At 35.6% G+C, this 22,438-nt stretch overlaps 1 protein-coding gene across 1 annotated transcript; it reads right to left on the reverse strand.

Annotated features, from left to right (window-relative positions):
• Positions 1–12,671: 12,671 nt before the first annotated feature.
• LOC149151492 (F-box/FBD/LRR-repeat protein At1g13570-like) lies at positions 12,672–13,907 on the reverse strand. The gene has a single exon (XM_089443171.1). It carries the CDS (start codon positions 13,905–13,907, stop codon positions 12,672–12,674), a length of 1,236 nt encoding a protein of 411 aa, XP_089299297.1.
• Between the last annotated feature and the right edge of the window lie 8,531 nt (positions 13,908–22,438).

A 22,438-nucleotide genomic window follows, 5' to 3' on the forward strand; every position in this document is an offset into this window, starting at 1 on the left:
GGCACTAACAATGTTTAGAAAAGTAGGTTGTCACTGATAAAGCCCTCAGATAACCTCACCTGTGTTGAAGCTCTCCTCAGTGGAAACAATCTTTCTTTAAATCTCATGTACTCCAACGTTTCAATAATTGGGTTTGGTCGTCGAAATTCCATGATGTCAAGGGCAGGGCTGCTCTGAAGCAAGCAACCCAACACAACAATTTTCCCATCATCAAATTCCAATGTGTCTACTTGTAATATCTGAATATTAGTGAGTGACGAGCTTAAACATTGGGGTATTGGGTTTCTAGCTAACTTTTGCATCGCAAAGGAAAAAGCAAAGTCAGTTTTGCCTTCAATTTTTGCTCAAAAATAAAGATAAAGGATGCACAGTAAACATTGGTATGATAGAAATTATTTGTTACCCAAAGAAAGAGGCCACTGATGAACAAAAATTTGAGATTAAGAAGCCTTTCGAACATCTTGTAAAGAGGAACTATCATCTCTTCATCCTCGTCCTCCCTTTCCACAAGATCGTCACAAATATTGAGTCTGAGTTTATTCAATTTCTTGAAGGTGCTGATGATATCAAGAAGCTTAGCAGTGGAGAAATTGAGAAAGTGAATGGCACAACAAAGTGAAAGGTCATGGAAGAAGATGGGACAGTTAATTATGGTTAAAGTAAATGGATTTCTAGTGTCTGTCACTGCCTTCACAGACATAAGCTTGGGGCAGTTTATGGTTAAATTTTCCATGTCATAAATATCTAAAACTAAATCTGTAATGTTGGGGGCTGAGATCACAGGTTTCAACAGGCCACGAGTTGCGCATATGGTAAGTTTTTGGAGAAGTAGACAATGAGAAATGAATAGGGATAAAGAGTCCTCCCTAATTTTGACTTCACAGAAAGATCAAGAAATCAGATAGTTGAATTCAAGAAAAGTGTCCGGAAAATCGGTGAGCACGTAGTTGGAGAGTTTTAGGGTAGTGAGACGAGCACAAGTGAAAAAGGGAGTAGGGGGAGGGATTTTTGTATAGTAGGTTTGGCGGAGAGCGATGCGTTGGACATTCTTGGGTGCCGCATATTACACCCATCTACACACATTCTCTCTAGTAAAATCCAATAATTCAATATCCAGGAAAGACTAAAACTCTCTACATACGATGAATGTGACTCTAGAATGTTAGAGATTGTATCCTCTCCCAATTGGCACCGATATCGTATATTTATTAAGATTATATATATATGATTGTATCCTCTCCCAATTGGCACCGATATCGTATATTTATTAAGATTATATATATATATATATATATATATATATATATATATATAAGGAGAGATTCCAGGACCCTACATTGTGGAACAGAAGGCAGAAGCACCTATTTTAACTATATCATTGCCAGAGGTAATAGATCTACACTCAGATCTAACTCATAATGCTGTTATATGCAGATTTAACGGTTATTGGCCCAAAGCTGATGCACTACACCATTGGATCTACACATCATGGACACCCAATTGTGAAATATATCTATGCCCTAAGGGATTCTTCATAGTCAGATTTAGCACAGAGCTGGAACGAGACAATGCCATTAACCAGGGGCCCTGGTTCTGGGGCAATGCAGGTCTCTTTCTCACACCCTGGTTCCCGGATTTCGACGCCAATACCATGGTAGTATCGACAATGCCAGTCTGGGTTAGGCTACACAACCTACCACTGCATTTCTGGCACCGAAAAGCTTTAACAGCCATTGGGAACTCCTTAGGGAAATATCTCAAAATAGACGAGGACAGAGCATGCCGGGGAATTTTCACATATGCTAGAATATGTGTAGAAGTGGATCTAAGCCAAGGACTCCCAGATCATATTACATTGAATTTCAATAATTCACTGTGGACGCAACAACTTGATTACGAAAACACGGCTTTCAGATGCCGCAGCTGCTTACAGACAGGGCACCTACAATATGCATGTCCACAGACTTGTAAGGAGCCAAAGGGGAATAAGAAACAACAGAAAAAGCCAAAAGGCTGGCAGCACACTGAACCAGTGGAGGAGGAGGCACTAAACACAGAACCCACAGACATATACAGAAACCAGAAACAAATGGAGGAAGAGAACACCGAAGGGCACAAACTTGAACCAAACAGCATGGTGCGGCAGCAAGAACAACAGCTGGAAATAAGTGGTGCCAAACGAGCACATAGCACCGAAGGATCAGATTCGGACAAAGAACAACCTGTGAACATAGAGGACACCCAACTAGCCATAATTGACCCCACTGCCAACACTGGAGGATGGCGAAAAGTGGAGAAGAAAAAAGGGAGGAAAATATAGGCCGGTAGACACAATTATCATAAATTTTGCTGCATTCCTTTCTAGTCTTATACTATTCTGTGTTCTTATTTCTGTTATGCTACCTGTTTATTACAGGAACAGCCATTTGCATATGCTTCAAGCATCTACAAAATGTAATTTTATCAACATGAATAAAATTACGATTTTTTCCTAGGGGAAAAAAAATATATAAGGAGAGTAAGTTATTATTTTTTAATTATGGTTGAATATTGTGAAAAAGATTTGAAAACTTCTTTAACCATTAATATTTTCAATTTATTATTATTATTATTATTATGATTATATACAAATTATATTATGTTATCATTATATATGATTCAATGTATGAAAATATTTTTCATATATATTTTACAACATTACTTACGCATAATGCAATATGCAAAAATTGGAATGGCATCTAAACAAACCAAGTTCAAACCTTGATGTGTATATATCTCTAGTTTGTGTGTGAGGGAAGCATGTTTTAACTCTTACAATTGATTTCTCTTTACCATTAAAAGGGATTAATGCATATTCTTAGTGACCATTAGTAGGATAAAGGTAAAGTGTATGTGTCTGTAAAGGAAATAGAAATGGCCCATCTGTGCATAGGCTAAGGATCGCATGGTATGACAATAAGTTGATATGAGTAGACTAGAAGATGATGTGGACACCAATGCCACATCAACAAAAACATTTTCCATCTCAAGCTAGTGAAAGAAAAATTAAAAAAGGTTTTCATCTAGATCTAATTTCTTATTTTAACTATAATAGGATTATATAAATTTGGATCATGAACAAATTTTAGGTGTAAGTCCATAATAATAAGGACTAAAAATCCGTTGATGAGGAAATATTACATTTTCAACCCTAAAATGATCACGAACAAATTTTAGGTGTCAGTCCATAATAACAAGGACTAAAAATCTATTGATGAGGGTAATATTGCATTTTCAACCCTGAAATTTGGAAAATGAACAACTAGCGATATTTAAAGAACAATATGGTACTAATTAATGGAAGCTTGGTCGATCATACATTTTAGATAATAAGGAATAAAAGTAGGCACAAGGAAATCAAAATGAGAATTTAGTTACATTCCAAAAGGTTGAACTTGAGCTGAAGAGTAAAGGGAAAATCCACTATTCTAGGAGACCTTTTGACAGTTTTTCAAACTGTGAAGAGTTAATGTGAAAGTGATTTGGGATAAGAAATCTAGAGAAAATTTCCATCTAAACATTTAATCCCCTTACAATTCAGACATCATTGTTTTAGTGATCATTTTCCAATTTCCACTACTTGAGATAGAGTAGTTTTAGCCAAAACTTCCAAGTTAATTTGGACACCATTGTTTTAGTGATCATGTTCTAGAGTAGGTTTAGCCAAAACTTCCAAGTTAATTTGGACAACATTGTTTTAATGATCATTTTCTAATTTCCACTGGTTGAGATAGACTAGTTTTAGCCAAAACTTCCAAGTTAAAAGGTGCAAAAGGGTCACCATATGATCCATGTTTCACCATTTGAAACCTAATAAAAAATTAAAACAAAAGTGCATAGTATTCCACAGTGCATAATTGATTTATTTGAAATTGATTTTAGGAGCACTCTGGTACCTAACTTAGAGCATCTCTCTGAAGATATAGTGAACCAATATCTAAAAAATGAACCAAATATTATCCAAGTTTCACCATATAAAACCTCCTAAAAGAAATGTTTAGCAAATGTTCTTACAAGACATGTTTCAAGCAACAAAACCTAATATCATGAGCTATAGTACCAAATGGTATGAAACGTACACCTTAAAAATGATAAGAAAACAATAATGACAGTCCACTTCGAGGAGGAAACCTCATTTTACAATGAATACAACATACAAGACAAGGTTTGATGATCCTAAGACTAGGTCTTCTTAGTGTATATATATAGGAGACAAAGGGTACACTTATAATAAAATGGGGCCATCAAAAGCTATGTCTTTCCTAACAATGTACCGTTAGAAATATAATCACTTAATATTTATGTCTTAATAATAATTTTTAGAGTTAACATGGGCCTTATAAAGCGCTTAACATGCCCCTCCACTTCAAAAAAAATGTTGTTCCCAACGTTTGGCCAACTATCAGTGATCCTACATGAATCCCCAACCACTCATATAAATTCACAAGGTCGATCATGTGATGAATCAAGAAAAGGATTGCATTAAGGAAAAAAGAGCAATTGGATGGCAATAAGAATGGTGGTTTACACTTCATGTGACCTAATAGTTTTATATGGAATTTTTAATGAATTGCTTTGAGGGACCCATCAAACATTAGCATCAAGAAAAGGATTTCATTAGGGAAAAAAGAGCAATTGGATAGCAATACGAATAGTGGTTCACACTTCATGTGACATAATAGTTTTCTATGGAATTTTTAAATAATCCCAGAAGATGCACTTAATTGTAAGTTTTAAACTTTTACAACCAGCCTAAATCCATCTTAACTTCTGGATCTATCAAGAGTCGAGAGAGATCAAATCTCTCAAGGTGCAAACCTCTTTTCTATGTGCAAAAGTTCAAGAAATGTTTGCACCTCCAGAAATTTTATGCCTCTCCAAGCTTGATAGATCCAAAGTTAAGATGGATCTAGGTTGGTTTAATTATTAATTTTATTTTTTTAGTTTAATTTATAATTTCACTAAGTCAAAATGTTTTAATTAATAATTTTATTTTTTATTTTTCATGTAATTTGATCAGGTCAAAATGTTTACATAACATAATAGAAATGGGCATTACAACTCTTCCATACTGGGATGAAGTACCTCTTGGCCCAAAAATGTAATAAAATTAAATTAAAACATTATTTATAAAATATTTTGATTGTGAAATGAGAATGAATTTTGGGTATGTGGCATTGAAGACCCATGGTATTGGCCCATGGTATGGTATGATTAATAATACCCATGGTTAAAAATCTGGTTATATTGTAAGTATTAAGTTTTTTTGTGCTTATTAATGAAATTTAAATATGGTTACAAAATTATTATTTTAATTTATATGGTGAAATGGATCTTAATTTATAGCTACTATTTATATCTTATATATTTTCATGTGATAGAGGTGTAGATATATCTCAAAATAATTAACATATTTTTTTATTATAAATTAAAAAAATAAATGTTATAAAATTAAATTCAGTTAAAATATTTATAAAATATTTTGAGTGTGAAATAAGAGATGGTTTTTGGGCGTGTTGTATTGATACACCATGGTATTGTAACAAAGCCTATTTAAAAGTTAATAATATCTATGGAAAAGTGGACATGAATATCCATGGTTAAAGATATTGTTATATTGTAAGTTTATGTGCTTATTAATTAAATTTAAATATGGTTACATAATCATTATTCTATTTTATAAGGTAAAATGAATGTTAACTTATTGTTGCTACTTATATATTTTAATGTAATATGTGTATTATGATTTTTTTTATCTAAAAAGTTATTCGTAATTTTATTAATAAAAACAAAATTACAATGTAACAAATTTAAATTTTATTATTTTGATTACTTTTAACTTTTTATGGACACTACAACAGAAGTAGAATTTATGAATTACCGACATGTAAAAATGTTTACAAACTTTCTTACATTACATCTACCCATTACCCAAATTATAATGTAAAAAATGTAAATTTTATTATTTTCATTACTTTTAACTTTTTATGGACAATACAACATAAATACAATTTACTAATTTACTTATTATAAATTGAACATATTAATACAAATTCAACATATTAAACATATTACCCCTATACTGGGTTGTACGTTGCCCCTCTACTGAGTTGTAGAGAGCCTTTCAGCACAATAATGCACACGCATAATTTTTTATTAAAAGAAAGATGTAAATAATAGAAATCACACATAATACTCAAATGTTTACTTTCCATTTCCCTTGCACCATGTCTTTCGAAACCCATTATTTTCCTTTTTCCTTATCCACCTAACATTTGTTGGAAGTAATGTTTCCATGTAATTTGTGAGTTGTCATTGTGAATCCCTAGGTGCCAATCTAGAAGTAGAGAGTTTCCTATGTGTGAGTTGTAATAGCTATCTAGATGTGTCTTTATCAGTGATCTAGATACTATAAATATGTAACCCTTGAAATCAATAAAATATAGTGTGTTTCGTGTTATGTTTAATGGATCTCTTTGTTTTCTCTCTATTTTTTATCATGGTATCAGAGCCTATTATGATCTAACTCCTTCACAGGAGGGCCAGGAAGATGTGAGAGAGCCTCAATGTTATTATTTCTGTACAAATTAGTATGGGAGTGTGCAAATTTATGATGTGGCAGAAAAAATAATTGTCTTTTGTGTTCCTGGGTGTAAATCTATAGTTTTATTTTATTTTATTTATGTTTATAAGTGGTGTTACAATTAGATCATGCGCTATATGTGAAAAGAAGAACTTACGGTTTCTTGTTATAGATTTGGCCAGGACGTATCCCTACAAAAAATCTGTGAATTCACTAATATTTTTCATATCAGAACCTTGCATGTAGAGCACTCACCTATCATGCTGAGTGTTTGTTGAGTTGAAGGATGTTGTGAAAGTCGTGGAAGTGACCACTGCTCAACACATTTCTGCATGATTCATCGAAGCGAGAGATTTCACTCGCAATGATTCGCTGGAATCTCAGTGTGCAATTTCAACATGTTGTGATGGAGAATGACAGTCGTCACTGACTACACATTAGGATCTGATAAGATCAAGGTTTCAACGCTCCAACTCTTTCTCGAAATCTGTAATGCTGCTGAGCGTGGGATGTGAAATCGCTTAAAGATCAACCATTTCAGCAAATTGAGTGATTATCTTCAGAGAATTTTTAACATTTAGTCTAGATGCTAGAATGGACGCCGTCAAAGATATTGGAATGTATTTGAGCCAGAGTTCCTCTTCCGCCATTTCATGTGGACAACAGGTCGATCAATCTCAGATTGTGCATGCAGAGTGGTGATTAGCCCCTTGATTCTTGCGGCATATAGTTGTGGATTGTTTGATTTATTTCGCCGAGCCAAGGGTGGTGTGGAATACGACAAGATTAATTTAAAAACTTTATTCCTTGGATATTGTTTTAAAAACAAACGCATGAATTGGGCACATTTCTTTTGATTTTTGAAAATGTTACTTATGTTTTTACCTTTATTTTAAGGTTATTTTAGTAATTGGTTTGAGATATATTTGATTGGTGTGAGGAGTTTTAATTTATATGGAAAAAAGAGTAATTGTGGGTAGAAATTTTAATGTGAAAAGGAGTTGTTGGTAAAAATCAAATGATGTACAACTACAAAGAACATGCCAATTATTCAACAGAGTAATGTGACTCGTTGTGCTTTGGGATCATTATTCACAGGTAGTTCTTAATAAGGTCACGTTGGTGTGACTCGTCGTGCTCAGGGAGCGTCAATACAGGGTATTTTATAAGGTCAAGTTGTAGAATTGTTTGCTGAAGACATTCTATGTCCAGAATGCTATCCTAGATAACTGATGAAGGCTGCAGAGGGTCGTGGATTCATAGATGGTGGCAGTTCCATAGGATGGTTCAATATCGAGACTAACTTGTTGCTCTCAGGAGGTTGAGAAGCGTCAATTCTGCAAATCTCATCAACGATGGTCAGAGGCGGTTACGTTTTAAATGGAGGTAAGTGACAGCTTGAATGTGTGGTGGTGAAAGAGTGGTGTTTGCGAGATTCCAGAATGGATGTGGGTGCTGATGATGACCATATCAGGGAAATCTGATAAAGATTTATTTATTGTTATAATGTGATTTTTTTATATTTTCTACATATAAGCATTAAGGGAGAGCGTTGGAAGTAATGCTTCCATGTAATGTGTGAGTTGTCATTGTGAGTCCCTAGGTGTCAATCTACAAGTAGACAGTTTCCTATGTGTGAGTTGTAATAGCTATTTAGATGTGTCGTTGTTAGTGATCTAGATACTATAAATATGTAACCCTTGATATCAATAAAATATAGTGTGTTTGATGTTGTGTTTAATGGATCTCTTTACTTTCTTTTTATTTTCTATCAACATTTTTGGATTTTGATTTTCATTTGATAAGTCCTTCTTTAGGTATGCACTCATTGCATAGGAAATGGGGAAATGGCCTTTGATATTGAGCAGGCATTAATCGATCTCTTATTTTTTATTTTCCCTTTAGTTTTTGACATTTCTTTTGATTTTTTTCTTTGAATTTTGATTTTATCACATTCTCTTTCCTCCTTTTTTCAATATATCAAATTGTGTCAACTTCACGAATTCTAGTTGCTTCTTCCCATAGTATAGTATTATGAAACATAAACCTATATGTGATACCTGTGACAACCAACTAAAAAGAAGGTACAATAGGAATTAGTGAAGATGGAATACATTAGATATGGAATAGGATATAAACATGACACAATCTTAAATATGGTACGTTCCATGATGTTTTTCAAGAATGTAAAATTGATGTTTTGGGCTGACACAATTCTACGTCTTGTGTATATAATGAAAAGGTGTCCATATAATTCTATTATAAACAAGTCTGCTTATGAAATGTGGTGTGGCCGCATTCCTTCAGTAAAGCATCTTAGGGTCTTTGGTTCCACCTATTATGCCTTTATACCTAAGGAACAAAGAAACAAACTTGGCGCAAGGAATCGTAAGTGTATCTTCTTGGGGTATTCGAATACCTCCAAAGCATACAGTCTCTATCATGAAGTTAATAAGAAGTTTGTAGTATCTAGAGATGTGATATTTCTTGAATCTTCCAAGGCTAACAATGGTGTTGAGCGACAGCTTGATCGGTTGGATAGATTCATACATGTCAAGTCTTTTCAAGAATTTGATAATGAGATTCCACATCTTGAAGGGGGGATTTCTATACTGGATCAATCTGTGGAATCTTCTTCTAAAGCACTTTCTCCCCCGCACGAAGCTCTAGCCACTGATCTATATGACACCTTGAGTGATGTGATTGACAGAATTAGTAGACTCAATCTTGATGCAGCCCCAACTTAGTCAAATGAGCATCTTGAGCCACCTCAGAAAGGTCCTCCAAAATGGCTGACAAATACACTTGAAAGTGTTCATCCTAATGAGGTTAGAAAGACAGGAACAAGAAATTCAACTAGGAAAAATGGAGGTAATGTAGATGATTTTGATTCACCTGTAGATATGCATGTCTCTTATGATTGCGAACTGAATTTGTCTATAGATTTTGAACCAAGTTCCTTCAAAGAAGTCGCTTCTCATGATCAATGGAAAGAAGTGATGCAAAAATAGTATGATGCCTTGATAAAGAATTGAACTTGGAAGTTGGTTGATCTTCCATTGGGAACCAAACCAATAGGCTGCAAGTGGGTCTACAAGAACAAGTATAAAGCTAATGGATCACTTGACAAGCACAAAGTCAAGCTTGTGGCAAAAGGTTTTGCATAGAAGGAAGGGGTCAACACGAGGATACTTTTCCCCCCACATCAAAATGGGCTACCATTTGGACACTCTTTGCCTTGGCACCTTAGAACAGTTGGAAATTCCATCAAGTGGATGTAAAAACTTCTTTCTTGAATGGAGATCTGAAAGATAATGTTCTTATGTCCCAGCCATAAGGATTTTTTGTGAAGGGTCAAGAACATAAAGTATGCAAGCTTGTAAAATCCTTGTATGGCCTCAAGCAAGAACCGCGAGCCTTGTTATGAGAAGTTAACTAAACATCTTCTGAAACTCAACTTCAAGCATTATGATCTTAATGATGCAACTTTGTTTGTCAAGAAAGTTGGAAAAATAGTTGTATATCTTATGGTGTATGGAGATGATCTTTTGATGATAGGGAACGGCGAGAGCTATATTGCATCCATAAGTAAGGAATTGAGGAAAGGTTTTGAAATGACAAACTTGGGATATGTTCACTACTATCTTGGTATTGAAGTAACTCAACATCCGAAGTTTACATTCCTCTCTCGGAAGAAGCACATTGGAGATATGTTGAACATGTTTGACATGGATGAGTGCAATCCTTTGACTAATCCTCCTAGCCTTGAATAATGTCCCTTAGGCTCTGAAACCATGATTGAGGAAGACCAAAGACCTATTAGGACTTACCTTTCTACCACTGCAACATTTCAACAATTAGGGTTAGTAGACATATTTATGGATTAGATAACATAGTGATGATTTTCTTGATTACCTCATGAAGCATCTAAGGAACTCTATCACTAGATCTAATATCTTTGGAATGCAATGATTAAAGGATGATTGCATTTTATTTTCTTAATGCAAGGTAGAATAGGTTTTATTTATTTGTTTTATGCTTCTTAAGTTAGGGTTTCTATTTCAAGCATTATTATTTCTTGTGCATAGACTAGGTTTCCTTTCAAAGCAACATTTGCACTCTGAAAATGGATTAATGTTTACATTTCTGCAAGTAGTGTAGCCTTTACATTCCTGCAAGTAGTGTAGTCTTTACATTTTTTAAAATAGGTTAGCATTTACATTTAAGGAAATAGTATCTCCATTTATGCAAATAGAATAACATTTCCATTTCTGCAAGTAAGATTAGGACTTTACTTTCATGAAAATTCTTTCCTTGCAAATCTAGATTCAGTTGATAGAGTGGTCTCTGTGCGCCTTGGTCTTATGCATTGCTTCAAAGTGACTTGAGTAGGGCTTAGCCTAATGTATATATAGTAATAACACCTCTTAAGTTTGTATGAGCCCCAGGTTGATAATTAAAGCTGGTAAGCTTGGGAGTTGCAAGACTATTGATGCAATACTTAGGCTGATCAATAAGTCCATTTTCAAGTATGCATTCATGCATAGGAATTGGGGAGATGGCACAAAATGGCATTAGTGGTTCTCTCATTTTTTTTTTCTTTAGTTTATGACATTTCTTTTGATTTTGTTTGCTTTGAATATTTGAGTTCATCCCATTCTCTTCTCTCATTTTTTCAATATATCAAGTTGCATCAACCTTGAGAATTCTAGTTGCTTCTTCCCACAGTATTATGAAGCATGAATCTATATGTGGGATATGTGACAACCAACTCAAAATAAGTGACAATAGAAAATAGGGAACATAAAATATATATTGTATGAACCAGGATTTCAACAGATTACCTCCCTCAAATCTCCCAGTAGTAAAACCCTACCCAAAAGTCACAAAATTATCAAGTGAGGAAGATCACCATGTTTAAACAATGCAAAAAGGTATAAATTTAAAGCGTCATGAGCCATCATTTGACTTGACACATAGTCATTACTTTCATGTCGAATACAATGGGAAAAGGCACTTAATATGAAGTAATGAAACATGGTACATGATGTGTGTCATGAACCATAATCACTAAATAAGTGAGTTGAGCTTGTTGTGTGAAGCATCTTTGGGCAACAGTCAATGGAGAACCATGGGTGCCAATTGTGGAATCATTATCTATTAACATTTAACAAATTAGAAGCATTCCAGAAACTATAGTTAACATTTAGCAATTATATTTAGAAGTTTAGTAGCTTTTATTTCTATGTTTATATACTTGTGACAATGAAATAAATTAAAATCCAAACATGATGAATTAGAGATAAAAAAGGTTTCATATGCTCATTGGTGCAAAGGATACCGAAAGGCTTCTAACCACATCACTATCATTGCCTCTCCTTTTTGCATATCTATCTAATACTAACTTTGTGTATGGAATAATTAGAAGTAATTGTACATGTATCAATGGTTCTTTCTCTTAGAATATCCATGCTTACATTTTAGCTTCCATTTTCCTCTTAGTTAACATGAGATGAACATATTGATCTTATAACTCTAATAAACATGAAAATAACCTTCAATACTTATAAGTAACCACCAAATTCCTTGTAGTCTTCAACTTAGGTGTGTAGAGCCTCTAGTTATTCTTCTCTTAATTCTTGTAACCTATATTTCAATCTAACCTAGGTTGGGTTCTACGTAAATCTAAGCAAACACAGAGAAAGATCATTCCTCATGGTAAAGGATATTGACAGAGCATGCCTTACCATGGGCCTTTATAGATAAATGTCCTTCTTGTAATACAAAAGACATTACATAAGCCAGCCAATATAAAACAGAATGAGATACGTTATAGATATTCTTTGAGGAATTTTCTTTGATATTCCCTCGACCCGTACACCTATACCCCTCCAGGGGCTCTCTAGCCATACATACAAATTTTGATAGAAAGAATAAATACCCAATCACTGACACGTACAGTGCACTTGGTATGGCACTAACAATATTTAGAAAAGTAGCCTGTCGCCCATAAAGCCCTCGGAGAACCTCACCTGTGTTGAAGCTCTCCTCAGTGAAAACAATCTTTCTTTAAATCTCCTGTACTCTGGCGTTTCGATAACTGGGTTTGGTCGTCGAAATTCCATGATTTCAAGGGGAGGGCTGCTCTGAAGCAAGCAACCCAACACAGCAATTTCCCGAAATTATTTGTTACCGAAAGAAAGAGGCCGCCGATGAACAAAAATTCGAGAGCAGGAAGCCTTTCGAACATCTTGTAAAGAGGAACTGTCATCTCTTCATCCTCGTCTTCCCTTTCCAGAAGATGGTCACAAATATCGAGTCCGAGTTTCTTCAATTTCTTGAAGGTGCTGACCATTTCAAGAAGCTTAGCAGCGGAGAAATTGAAATTGAAAAGCATATTCAATTCGACCAACCAACTCAAGCCCTCTATTGTGAGAAAGCAGACGGCACGGGAAAGGGAAAGGTCCTGGAAGAACACCCGCTGCGTCAGAAGCGAATGTTTTGTCTCCAGAGTTATAAGTTTGGGAGAGTTAATTATGGTTAAAGTAAATGGCTTTGTAGCGTTTGTCACTGCCTTCACAGACATAAGCTTGGGGCAGTTTACGGTTAAAGTTTCCATGTCATAAGTATCTAAAACTAAATCTGTAATGTTGGGGGCTGAGATCACAGGCTTCAGCTTGCCACCACAACGAGAAATGGTAAGTTTTTGGAGAAGCGGACAACGAGAAATGAAGAGGGATAAAGAGTCCTCCCTAATTTTGACTTCACAGAAAGAGCAGGAAATCAGATAGTTGAATCCGAGAAAAGTGTCTGGAAAATCGGTGAGCACGTAGTTGGAGAGTTTGAGGGTAGTAAGACGAGCACAGGTGAAAAGGGGAGCAGGGGGAGGGATTCCTGTATAGTAGCTTTGGCGGAGAGCGATGCGTTGGACATTCTTGGATGCGGCATATTGCACCCATCTACACACATTCTCTCTAGTAAAATCCATTAATTCGACATCCATGGAAAGACTAAAACTCTCTACATACGATGAATGCGTCTGTAGAATATTAGATATCGTATTCTCTACACATTGGCGCCGATATTCACAGCGCCAATATTCACTGAGCGGGAAATTTAGAGGGCCCATAAGAAGCACAGGGCTGAATTCGAATTCAGAGATGTGGGTGTATGCATCTCTCCATCTCTTTGAGAGGATAGAGCATCTGATGGCCTCTCTGATGGAGATTTTAGAGAGAATGAGACCCACGATCTCGTTTGGAAGTGCTGACAATCTGTCCTCCATCTCACAGAATTGAATGCACTTCTGTGTGTATGGTTCTGCGATTTCTGGTGCACAAGAAAGTCTTTGAATTCTCCGCTTTTTCTGAATGGTTTTCAATTGAGAAACTCACTTATTTCCCATCTTCCCATGATTTATTTCACTCAAAGATGGTTCTGGGATTTCTGGTGCACAAGAAAATCTTTGAATTCTCCGCTTTTTCTGAATGGTTTTAATTTTAACTTAGAGAGTTTACTTGGAAAAATTTTGTTTTAATTTTAACTTAGAGAGTTTACTTGGAGTCATTACATACAGTTTGAAAAATTTAAATACTTTTGAGTTTTAACTCAGAGTTTACTTTGAATTTTGTTAAAAGCTTAAATTAAAAAACCTTTGAAGATACATTTTAGAAGAAACGGTGAAGTGTTGAAAAATTGCGAGTGGACTCAATTAACAAAGTGATAAGTACAGTAAAGTAACAAACTTTTTACTTTTTAGTTGCCGTTAGAAGGGATAAAGCATGTGGGTGCATATTAAGTATCATGCAAAAAGTTACTAATTGATTCGCTGTCTACCATGGTTTAATGCATGAACTCAATTAACAGAGTGATAACTGTAGTAACCAGTAAATTACCTAAATAATTTATCTACAACCAGCACTGGACATTAGGGAAAACTAGTTGTTAAATCTAAACAAGTCAATATGGTAATTACACTGGCACAATTTAAATTAACTTAAATTTAAATTATAAATTTTAATCTTTCGCTTAAAATAAAAAATATTTTTTTTGAAATTTAAAGTTTATATAATACTTGAATTTTTTAAATATTATTATAATTTTCAAAAATTTAAATTATAAATTTTAATCTTTCACTTAAAATAAAATATATTTTGTTTTGAAATTTATAGTTTATATAATACTTTAATTTTTTTAATATTATTATAATTTTCAAAAATATAAATAATTTTTAACTGAGCGCAAGTTAGCAGTTCTTAACTATAGTTGAGTATTGTAAAAAAGATTTGAAAACTTCTTTAACCATTAAGATTTTCAATTTATTATTATTATAATATACAAATTATACTATGTCATTATTATATATGATTTAATGTTTGAAAATCTTCCTTATATACTTTTACAACATTAATTAAAAAATAAATTAGCCATAATCCAATATGCAAAGTCTCTCACTGGGCTATTGCCTAATGGTTGGAATGGCATGTAAACAAACCAAGTTCAAATCTCGATGTGTATATATCTCTCGTTTGTGTGTTAGAGACATATTTTAACTCTTACAATTGATTTCTCTTTATCGTTAAAAGGAATTAACGCACCTTCAACATGCTAAATTAGTTTTAGTGACTATTAGTAGGGTACATGTAAAGCGTGTGTAAAGTTAAAGAGAAACAAGGAAATAGAAATGGTAATGTGTGCGTAGCCTAAGGTTGGCATGGCAGGACAATAAGTTGATATGGGTAGACTAGAAGATGATGTGGACACTAAAGCCACATCAATAAAAACATTTTCCATCTCTAAAAAAAATGTTAAGAAAGGTTGTCATCTAGATCTACTTTCTTATTTTAACTACAATAGGATTATATAAATTTGGATCAAGATCAAATTTTAGGTGTAAGTCCATAATAACAAGGACTAAAAAATCATTGATGAGGGTAATGTTGCATTTTCAACCCTGAAATTTGGAAAATGAGCAACTAGCAACATTTAAAGAACAAGATGGTACTATTTAATGGAAGCTTGGTTGATCATGCATTTTAGATAATAAGGAACAAAAGTAGGCACAAGGAAATCAAAATTAGAATTTAGTTACATTCCAAAAGGTTGAACTTGAGTTTAAGGGTAAAGGAAAAATCCACTATTCTAAGAGACCTTTTGACAATTTTTCAAACTGTGAACAATTAAAGTGAAGTGATTTGGGATAAGGAATCTAGAGAAAATTTCCATGTAAACATTTAATCTCCTTAACTATTTGGACAACATTGTTTTAGTGATCATTTTCCAATTTCCACTGCTTGAGATAGAGTAGTTTTAGCCAAAACTTCCAAGTTAAAAAGTGCAAAAGGGTCACCATATGATCCGTGTTTCATCATTTGAAACCTCCATAGAAAATAAAAAATTATAGAAAAAATGCATAACTGACCTATTTGAAATTGATTTTAGGAGCACTCTGGAATCCTAGCTTAGAACATCTCTTTGAAAATACAGTGAACCAATATCTAACAAATGAACCAAATGTTATCCAAGTTTCACGAAATAAAACCTCCTAGAAAAATGTTTAGAAAAAATACTTACACGACCCGTTTGAAACAACAAAACCTAGGATCATGAGCTATGGTACCAAATGTTATGAAAATTACAACATAAACAAGATAAAAAAATAAATGTTATAGTCCACTTCGAGAGGGAAACCTCATTTTACAATGAATACAATATACAAGACAAGGTTTGATGATCCTATGACTAGGTCTTCTTAGTGTATATATATAGGAGACAAAGGGTACACTTATAATAAAATGGGACCACCAAAGGTTTTGTCCTTCCTAACAATATAACTTTAGAAATATAACCACTCAACATTTAGGGCTTAATAAGATGTTTTAGGGTTAACATGAGGCTTATTAAGGGCTTAACATGTCCCTCCACTTCAAAAAAATGTTTTCCTTAACATTTGACCAACTGTTAGTGATTCTACATGAATCCTCAACCAGTTATTTAAATTCACGGGGTTGATCATGTGATGAATTATTTTGAGGGACCCACCAAACATTAGCATTAAGAAAAGGATTGCATTAGAGAAAAAAGAGAGATTGGATAGCAATAAGAATGGTGGTTAACACTTCATGTGACCTAATAGTTTTCTATGGAAGTTTTAAATAACCATAGAAGATGCACCTACTTGTAAGTTTTAAACTTTTACAATAATTAATGCACACACAAATTTTTTATTTAAAAGAAAGATGTAAATAATAGAAATCACACATAATACTTAAAAGTTTACCTTTCTATTTCCCTTGCACCATGTATTTCCAAATCCCTTATTTTCCTTTTTCCTTATCCACATAATATTTTTGGATTTTTATTTTCATTTGATAAGTCCTTCGTTAGGTATGCATTCATTGCATAGGACTTGGGAAAATGACCTTTGATATTGAGTAGGAATTACTCCTCTCTTATTTGTTTTCCCTTTAGTTTTTGACATTCCTTTTTATTTTGTTTGCTTTGAATTTCAAGTTTAACGCATTCTCCTTCCTCATTTTTTCAATATATCAAATTGTGTCAACCTCACGAATTCTAGTTGCTTCTTCCCATAGTATTATGAAGCATCAACCTATACGTGGGACATGTGACAACCAACTCAAAAAAAGGGACAATAGAAAATAGGGAAAATGGGATACATTATGTATGAAATAGGATATGAAAAAATTACCTCCCTCAAATCCCTTTGTAGTACAACCCTACCCAAAAGTTAACATATTTATCAAGCAATGATGATCACCAAGTTTAAACAATGCAAAAATGTATAAATTTAAAGCATAAGGAGGCATCATTTGACTTGACACATGGTCATTACTTTCATGTCGAATACCATCGAAATTAACACTTAATATGAAGTAATGCAACATAGAACATCATGTGAGTCTAAAACCATAACCATTAAATGAGTCAGTTGAGCATGTTGTATGGAGCATCTTTGGGTAATAGTCTATGGAGAACCATGGGTACCAATTGTGGAATTGTTATCTATGATTAAGATCAAAAGAACAAATTTTCCTCTAGTTACCCCTAGATGTTAGGGCATAAGAGGATGAAACATTCTACATACATTAATAAATTAGTTAACATTTAACAGTGATATTTGGAAGTTAAGAAACTTTTTTTTCATGTTTATATACTTGTGACAATGCAATAAATTAAAGCAATTAAAATCTGAATATGATGAATTAGAAATAAGAAGGGTTACATATACTGATTGCTACAAAGCATACCCAAAGGCTTCTAACCAAATCACTATCATTGTCTCTATTTTTTGTGTCTACATAGATATTGACTTTGTTTATGGAATAATTGGAAGTAATTATACATGTCTAAATGGGTCTCTCTCTTGTGGTATCCATGCTTACATTTTAGCTTCCTTGTTCCTCCTCGTTACCATGAGATCAACCTACTGAAATTTATTAGTCTAATAGTGTTATAGACATTTTTGTGCCTTACAGCTCTAAGCATGAAATGCCATAAACCAAGGGATCCTAAGTCCCTAAAAGTGTTGTTCCTACCCCTAGAGGAACAAGGTCAACCAATTACAGCTTCTCCCAGAAGTTCTCCACCAGAAACTACTCAGAATCAGTTAAATCAGGATCATTTCAGCTGCTCCACTAGCTAGTTGCGTTGCATAGCACCCCAGTACACTAGCTAGGTGCGTTGCAACGCACCTAAATGCACTACCAGGGTGCGCTGAGCGGGAAATGACAAATGGCAGTGTCATTCCACGAGGTGGACAGACAATGGAAGCTTCCAGAATCTTCCCCAATGACACTTGCCTCACTAAGTTCGACCAAGGATGAGTAAGAGGCTCTCAGTCTCCAAGTGGAAGCAAGAACTGACAGAGAGAGGCCACTAGTCAAATCATAAGCTGACTCATCCTCTCTGCATACATCTATATATGGATCCCTCATCCCAGAGATCCAGAGGCTGGAATTTTGTACTTTGCAGAGAATTTCTGTTGGTTTTGAGATAGAGATCAGTGCATTGGGTGATTTGTGCTTTGTTGGAGGTGAAGAGGGGATTCCTTTGCTGGGTGGTTGATGCTGGATCAGGAATCATCGGCTGTAACTCCTCCTGGACCTTCTTGTTATATCAATAAAACTATTTGAGTTTCTCCTACATGCTTATGTATCAATGATGTTGTGTTATATTTGCATGTTTAGCTTAAATCTAATCCTAAGTTGTTTATGAATGTAAATCCATGTCTTTGTGTAGTTTTCCTCTTCTGTGATCTTGCAGGAACTTGGTGAAGCTGGGCAAGTAAGGGAGCAAGTAGCTGGAAGCTGTCAAAGAGGAGAGAGATTGGATCAAAGGACTAGCGCAAGACACAGGTTGGTTCATCCTATTCCTCTTCGTTTACAGTTCATAAAGAAGAATACGAAAATAGTTTTCCTTGTTTGTTGCTAAGGTACTGTCACACCTTAGTGGGATAGGGGCGTTCTGAGTAGACACTTTTCCCATCAACAAAATGGCGACTCCGCTGGGGATCGTGTCTAGTTAGTTTGTTTGTGTTTCTCTTGTTGTTTGTTTCATAAACACAGAAGTAGCAATCGAACTGCATTTGCCATTATCAAATGCAAAGTAGACACCTGCTATTTCAATCCATTCACTGGATTTGTTTATGATTTGAACAACTAATTCACAAATGATTTTATTACCCTTTGTGATAGCTCTTAGGCCTCCTTTAAATCCACCCTCTGATCGTGCATTACTGATTGCTTTTACTCGGCCAAAATCCATAGATTAAACTGCAAACCGTGACCCAGAACCTGGATAGAAGTCTCGTTTCTGCCCCAGCGCAGGCACTGTGAAGAGACTCTGCATTTCAACGCAGTTCCCGAGAGGGCTACCTGTGCTGCAATTCAGTTTCTCTGTGTAACAGGTGCGCTGATCAGCCTAGCCCTGTGCAGCTGAGGTTCTTTGCTTCATTTTTTTAGTTTTGTCTATGATTTTGCAGCCTGTGATCAGTGTGTATCTGTTTAAAAACCCCTTTTCTTTGCCTTAATTCCGCCTCCTTTGTACAAAAGACTGTAGATGTTCTTTGTGTGTTTGTTACATCATTTACAGTTTTCCATTGAAAGAGTAGAATAGTCACACTGTCGTCCTTGGATTTAGATCTGTCGTAAGTGTCGATTTTGATCTTAGGAGAAAGTTCATTTGCTGTTGACAGTCGATTATGCTTTTACTTTTGCCTTTGGTTTGAATTTGTCACTTTCTAGTGTCGAAACGAGTGTTTATTTCAAAATCATAAAGTGTCGTAATCTTCTCTACCTTTTGATTTCGAAAAGAAGCTTGTTTGTGTTTGTCACTTGAAAGCAGCTTCAGATTTGTACATCAACTTTCTTTTTAGGCATCAATATTAAGAAAGTGAAAACAAATACATGCATATGTGCATTTGCATATTGATAGTCTATTTGGCTTGATTTAGGAAAGGTGAATTTACAGTGTGCTCTTTGCTCTTTGAGAAAAGATTATGTCTTTCTTTTCCCCTTGTAGCTAGGATTTTCATTGCTAAAAAGAGATAAAAGCTTGCTTATCATCTTTAGATTGCATTTTAGGAGTTACATCTACATCTCGTGGTGATCCCAAAAGGCAAACTTCTAAGAAAGATCAACTTAAAATAAATTGAATGAATCTAACAACGCTTTGGAACTTAACGCACAACATTTAGAGGTCTAGGCCAGAGACGTATTCCGGTGTCGTAAAGCCTGGTAACTGTTGTCCTCACTGATGGTTGGGTGATTCCTCCACTTTGAGACGATAAGTGCCAGTACGGACTTGTGCTCCCACGTACCATCGAGTATATATTGGGAGACCCCTATAGGCTTAAAACCTTTTATCCATAGGAAGCCGTGTCGGCCGCCCTACTGATTGCAATGCACCGAACACAGCATTCGGGAAGATTGACTGTCGTACCATAAAAAGTATTCTGCAGTTTTGTGATTGGTTTGGTACTCCCTCTACCTAGACCTCCAGAGCAGTCCCTTTCGTTCCTTTTCAGACTCCTTAACGGAAAAGGTCCATCTGAGCACTTGTCACTTCAGGCTCATTAAAAATCGAAGGAGACTAGAGTCATCTTTTGTTTTTTCTCGACTCTTTAAAATTGAAAAAACAAGTTGTGTCAAAAGCGTCTAAAATTCATTTAATTCGGAAACATAATTCCCCTTTTTTATTTTAGTTGATCGAGTAATCCGCAATCGTGGAAGAAAGTCAATTGAAACCCCATCATTCGCGGAGGCTTACGAGTCAACCGTCTTTGTCTCCGGAATCGAAACCAGTACGGACAAAGCGAACTCGTTTAACCGGTTCGAAATCTCCTATTAAAGTTAGAACAAGTGTTCCAACAACATCCGAGATTCTGGTTACTCCAAACATTTCTGGAAACCCTGCCTCTACAGAAGAATTTCAACAGCCATAGAGGGACAATGATACTGATCTTTGTCTGAGAGCAAACACTTGTGTTACCGAACCAGTTCCATCTACAACCGGTTCGGAGAGTCTTGCTCTTCAAACATCTATCGCTGTCGATTCCACCCCTTCTTTGGCACCAGAAATATTTTACGGACCTGACGGTCTTCCCCTTCCACCTGGTTTGATTGCGATTGAAGAAATTGTAGAAGATCCTCAAACAAGTACTCCAACGCACTTTGGAGTCGGGGTCACTCTATTTCCTTCTTCATCAGAAGTTGGTCTACCACCAGTGGAAGTTCCTGTAGAATCGCTAGGTAATCTTTTGGATAGACTCCAAATGTCTGAACAACCGTCAACATCTAGGACTGTGCCGTCTGACACAGCGACAGCAGAACTCCCTGCCGTCACTCTGACAATGTTCGCCAACATACCATCTGTCCCAACTAGCTCTCAACCGCTAGAAGGAGCCCACTCAGGGCTATTTCGACAGTCTGGTCCATTCCTGTTTGTTCATCCGGAGTAATATTCAGAAACTCTTGTGTTGAGTCTAAACAAATTGATCCATTTGGAGGTCAATTTGGGCAGTCTGGTCCCCAAGGGCAAACAATTCCCTTGAGTTCTGGATTACCACCGTATGGGGTGCAGTATGCCCTTTCATTATCCCCTCCGGGAGGATATCCATACGGGAGTTCACAGCAATATTCAGGTTATACTGGAATTACCTCAAGTGGTTGGGTACCTATACTACCTCAACAACCAAGGGTTGTGTATTCAATGCAACAATGTGTACCTATGACGAATATCCCAACTACACCAGCTATAGTGACGGTGTCACAGGTTCAAACACTGCCTGTTGTATGTCAACCTCAGATTTCTCAAGTTGTAATGCAACAGCCCCTTGACCCTGTGACTCAACCGCAATCACCAACTGGTGGGGCGACACAGGTCCAGGCGGGTACAATTACCCCACACCTTGGTCCAACGGTTAGTATAGCGCAACAACACATGGCCTCTCAACCATGGCTGGTGCAATACCAACAACCACAATTCCAACAAGTATACCAAGGTTCTGAATAGCAAATCTTTGCGAACAGTGGACAGTCGTACATTCAAAACGGTCAAAATCAACCATTTTACAATGGTCATGTCCACCAACCTTACCAGTCATACCAGCATCAAATGCATTATGCTGGCATGCAAAGACCAACTGCTCAGGCAACCCCATCTTACCCTGGGTAAGCTTCACCTAACCTGAATCAACAGTTACCATTCGTGGCAACTTTAGAGTTACGTGATTTAAACTGGTTAACAAACGATCCAATTGCTTACGCCCCTTGGTGGCCAGCGATTCCACATAAACTT

The sequence above is a fragment of the Pinus tabuliformis genome, chromosome 9, assembly GCF_031772625.1.
Source record: "Pinus tabuliformis cultivar Carrire ecotype Pingquan chromosome 9, CPIR1, whole genome shotgun sequence".
NCBI classification, from domain to species: domain Eukaryota; kingdom Viridiplantae; phylum Streptophyta; class Pinopsida; order Pinales; family Pinaceae; genus Pinus; species Pinus tabuliformis.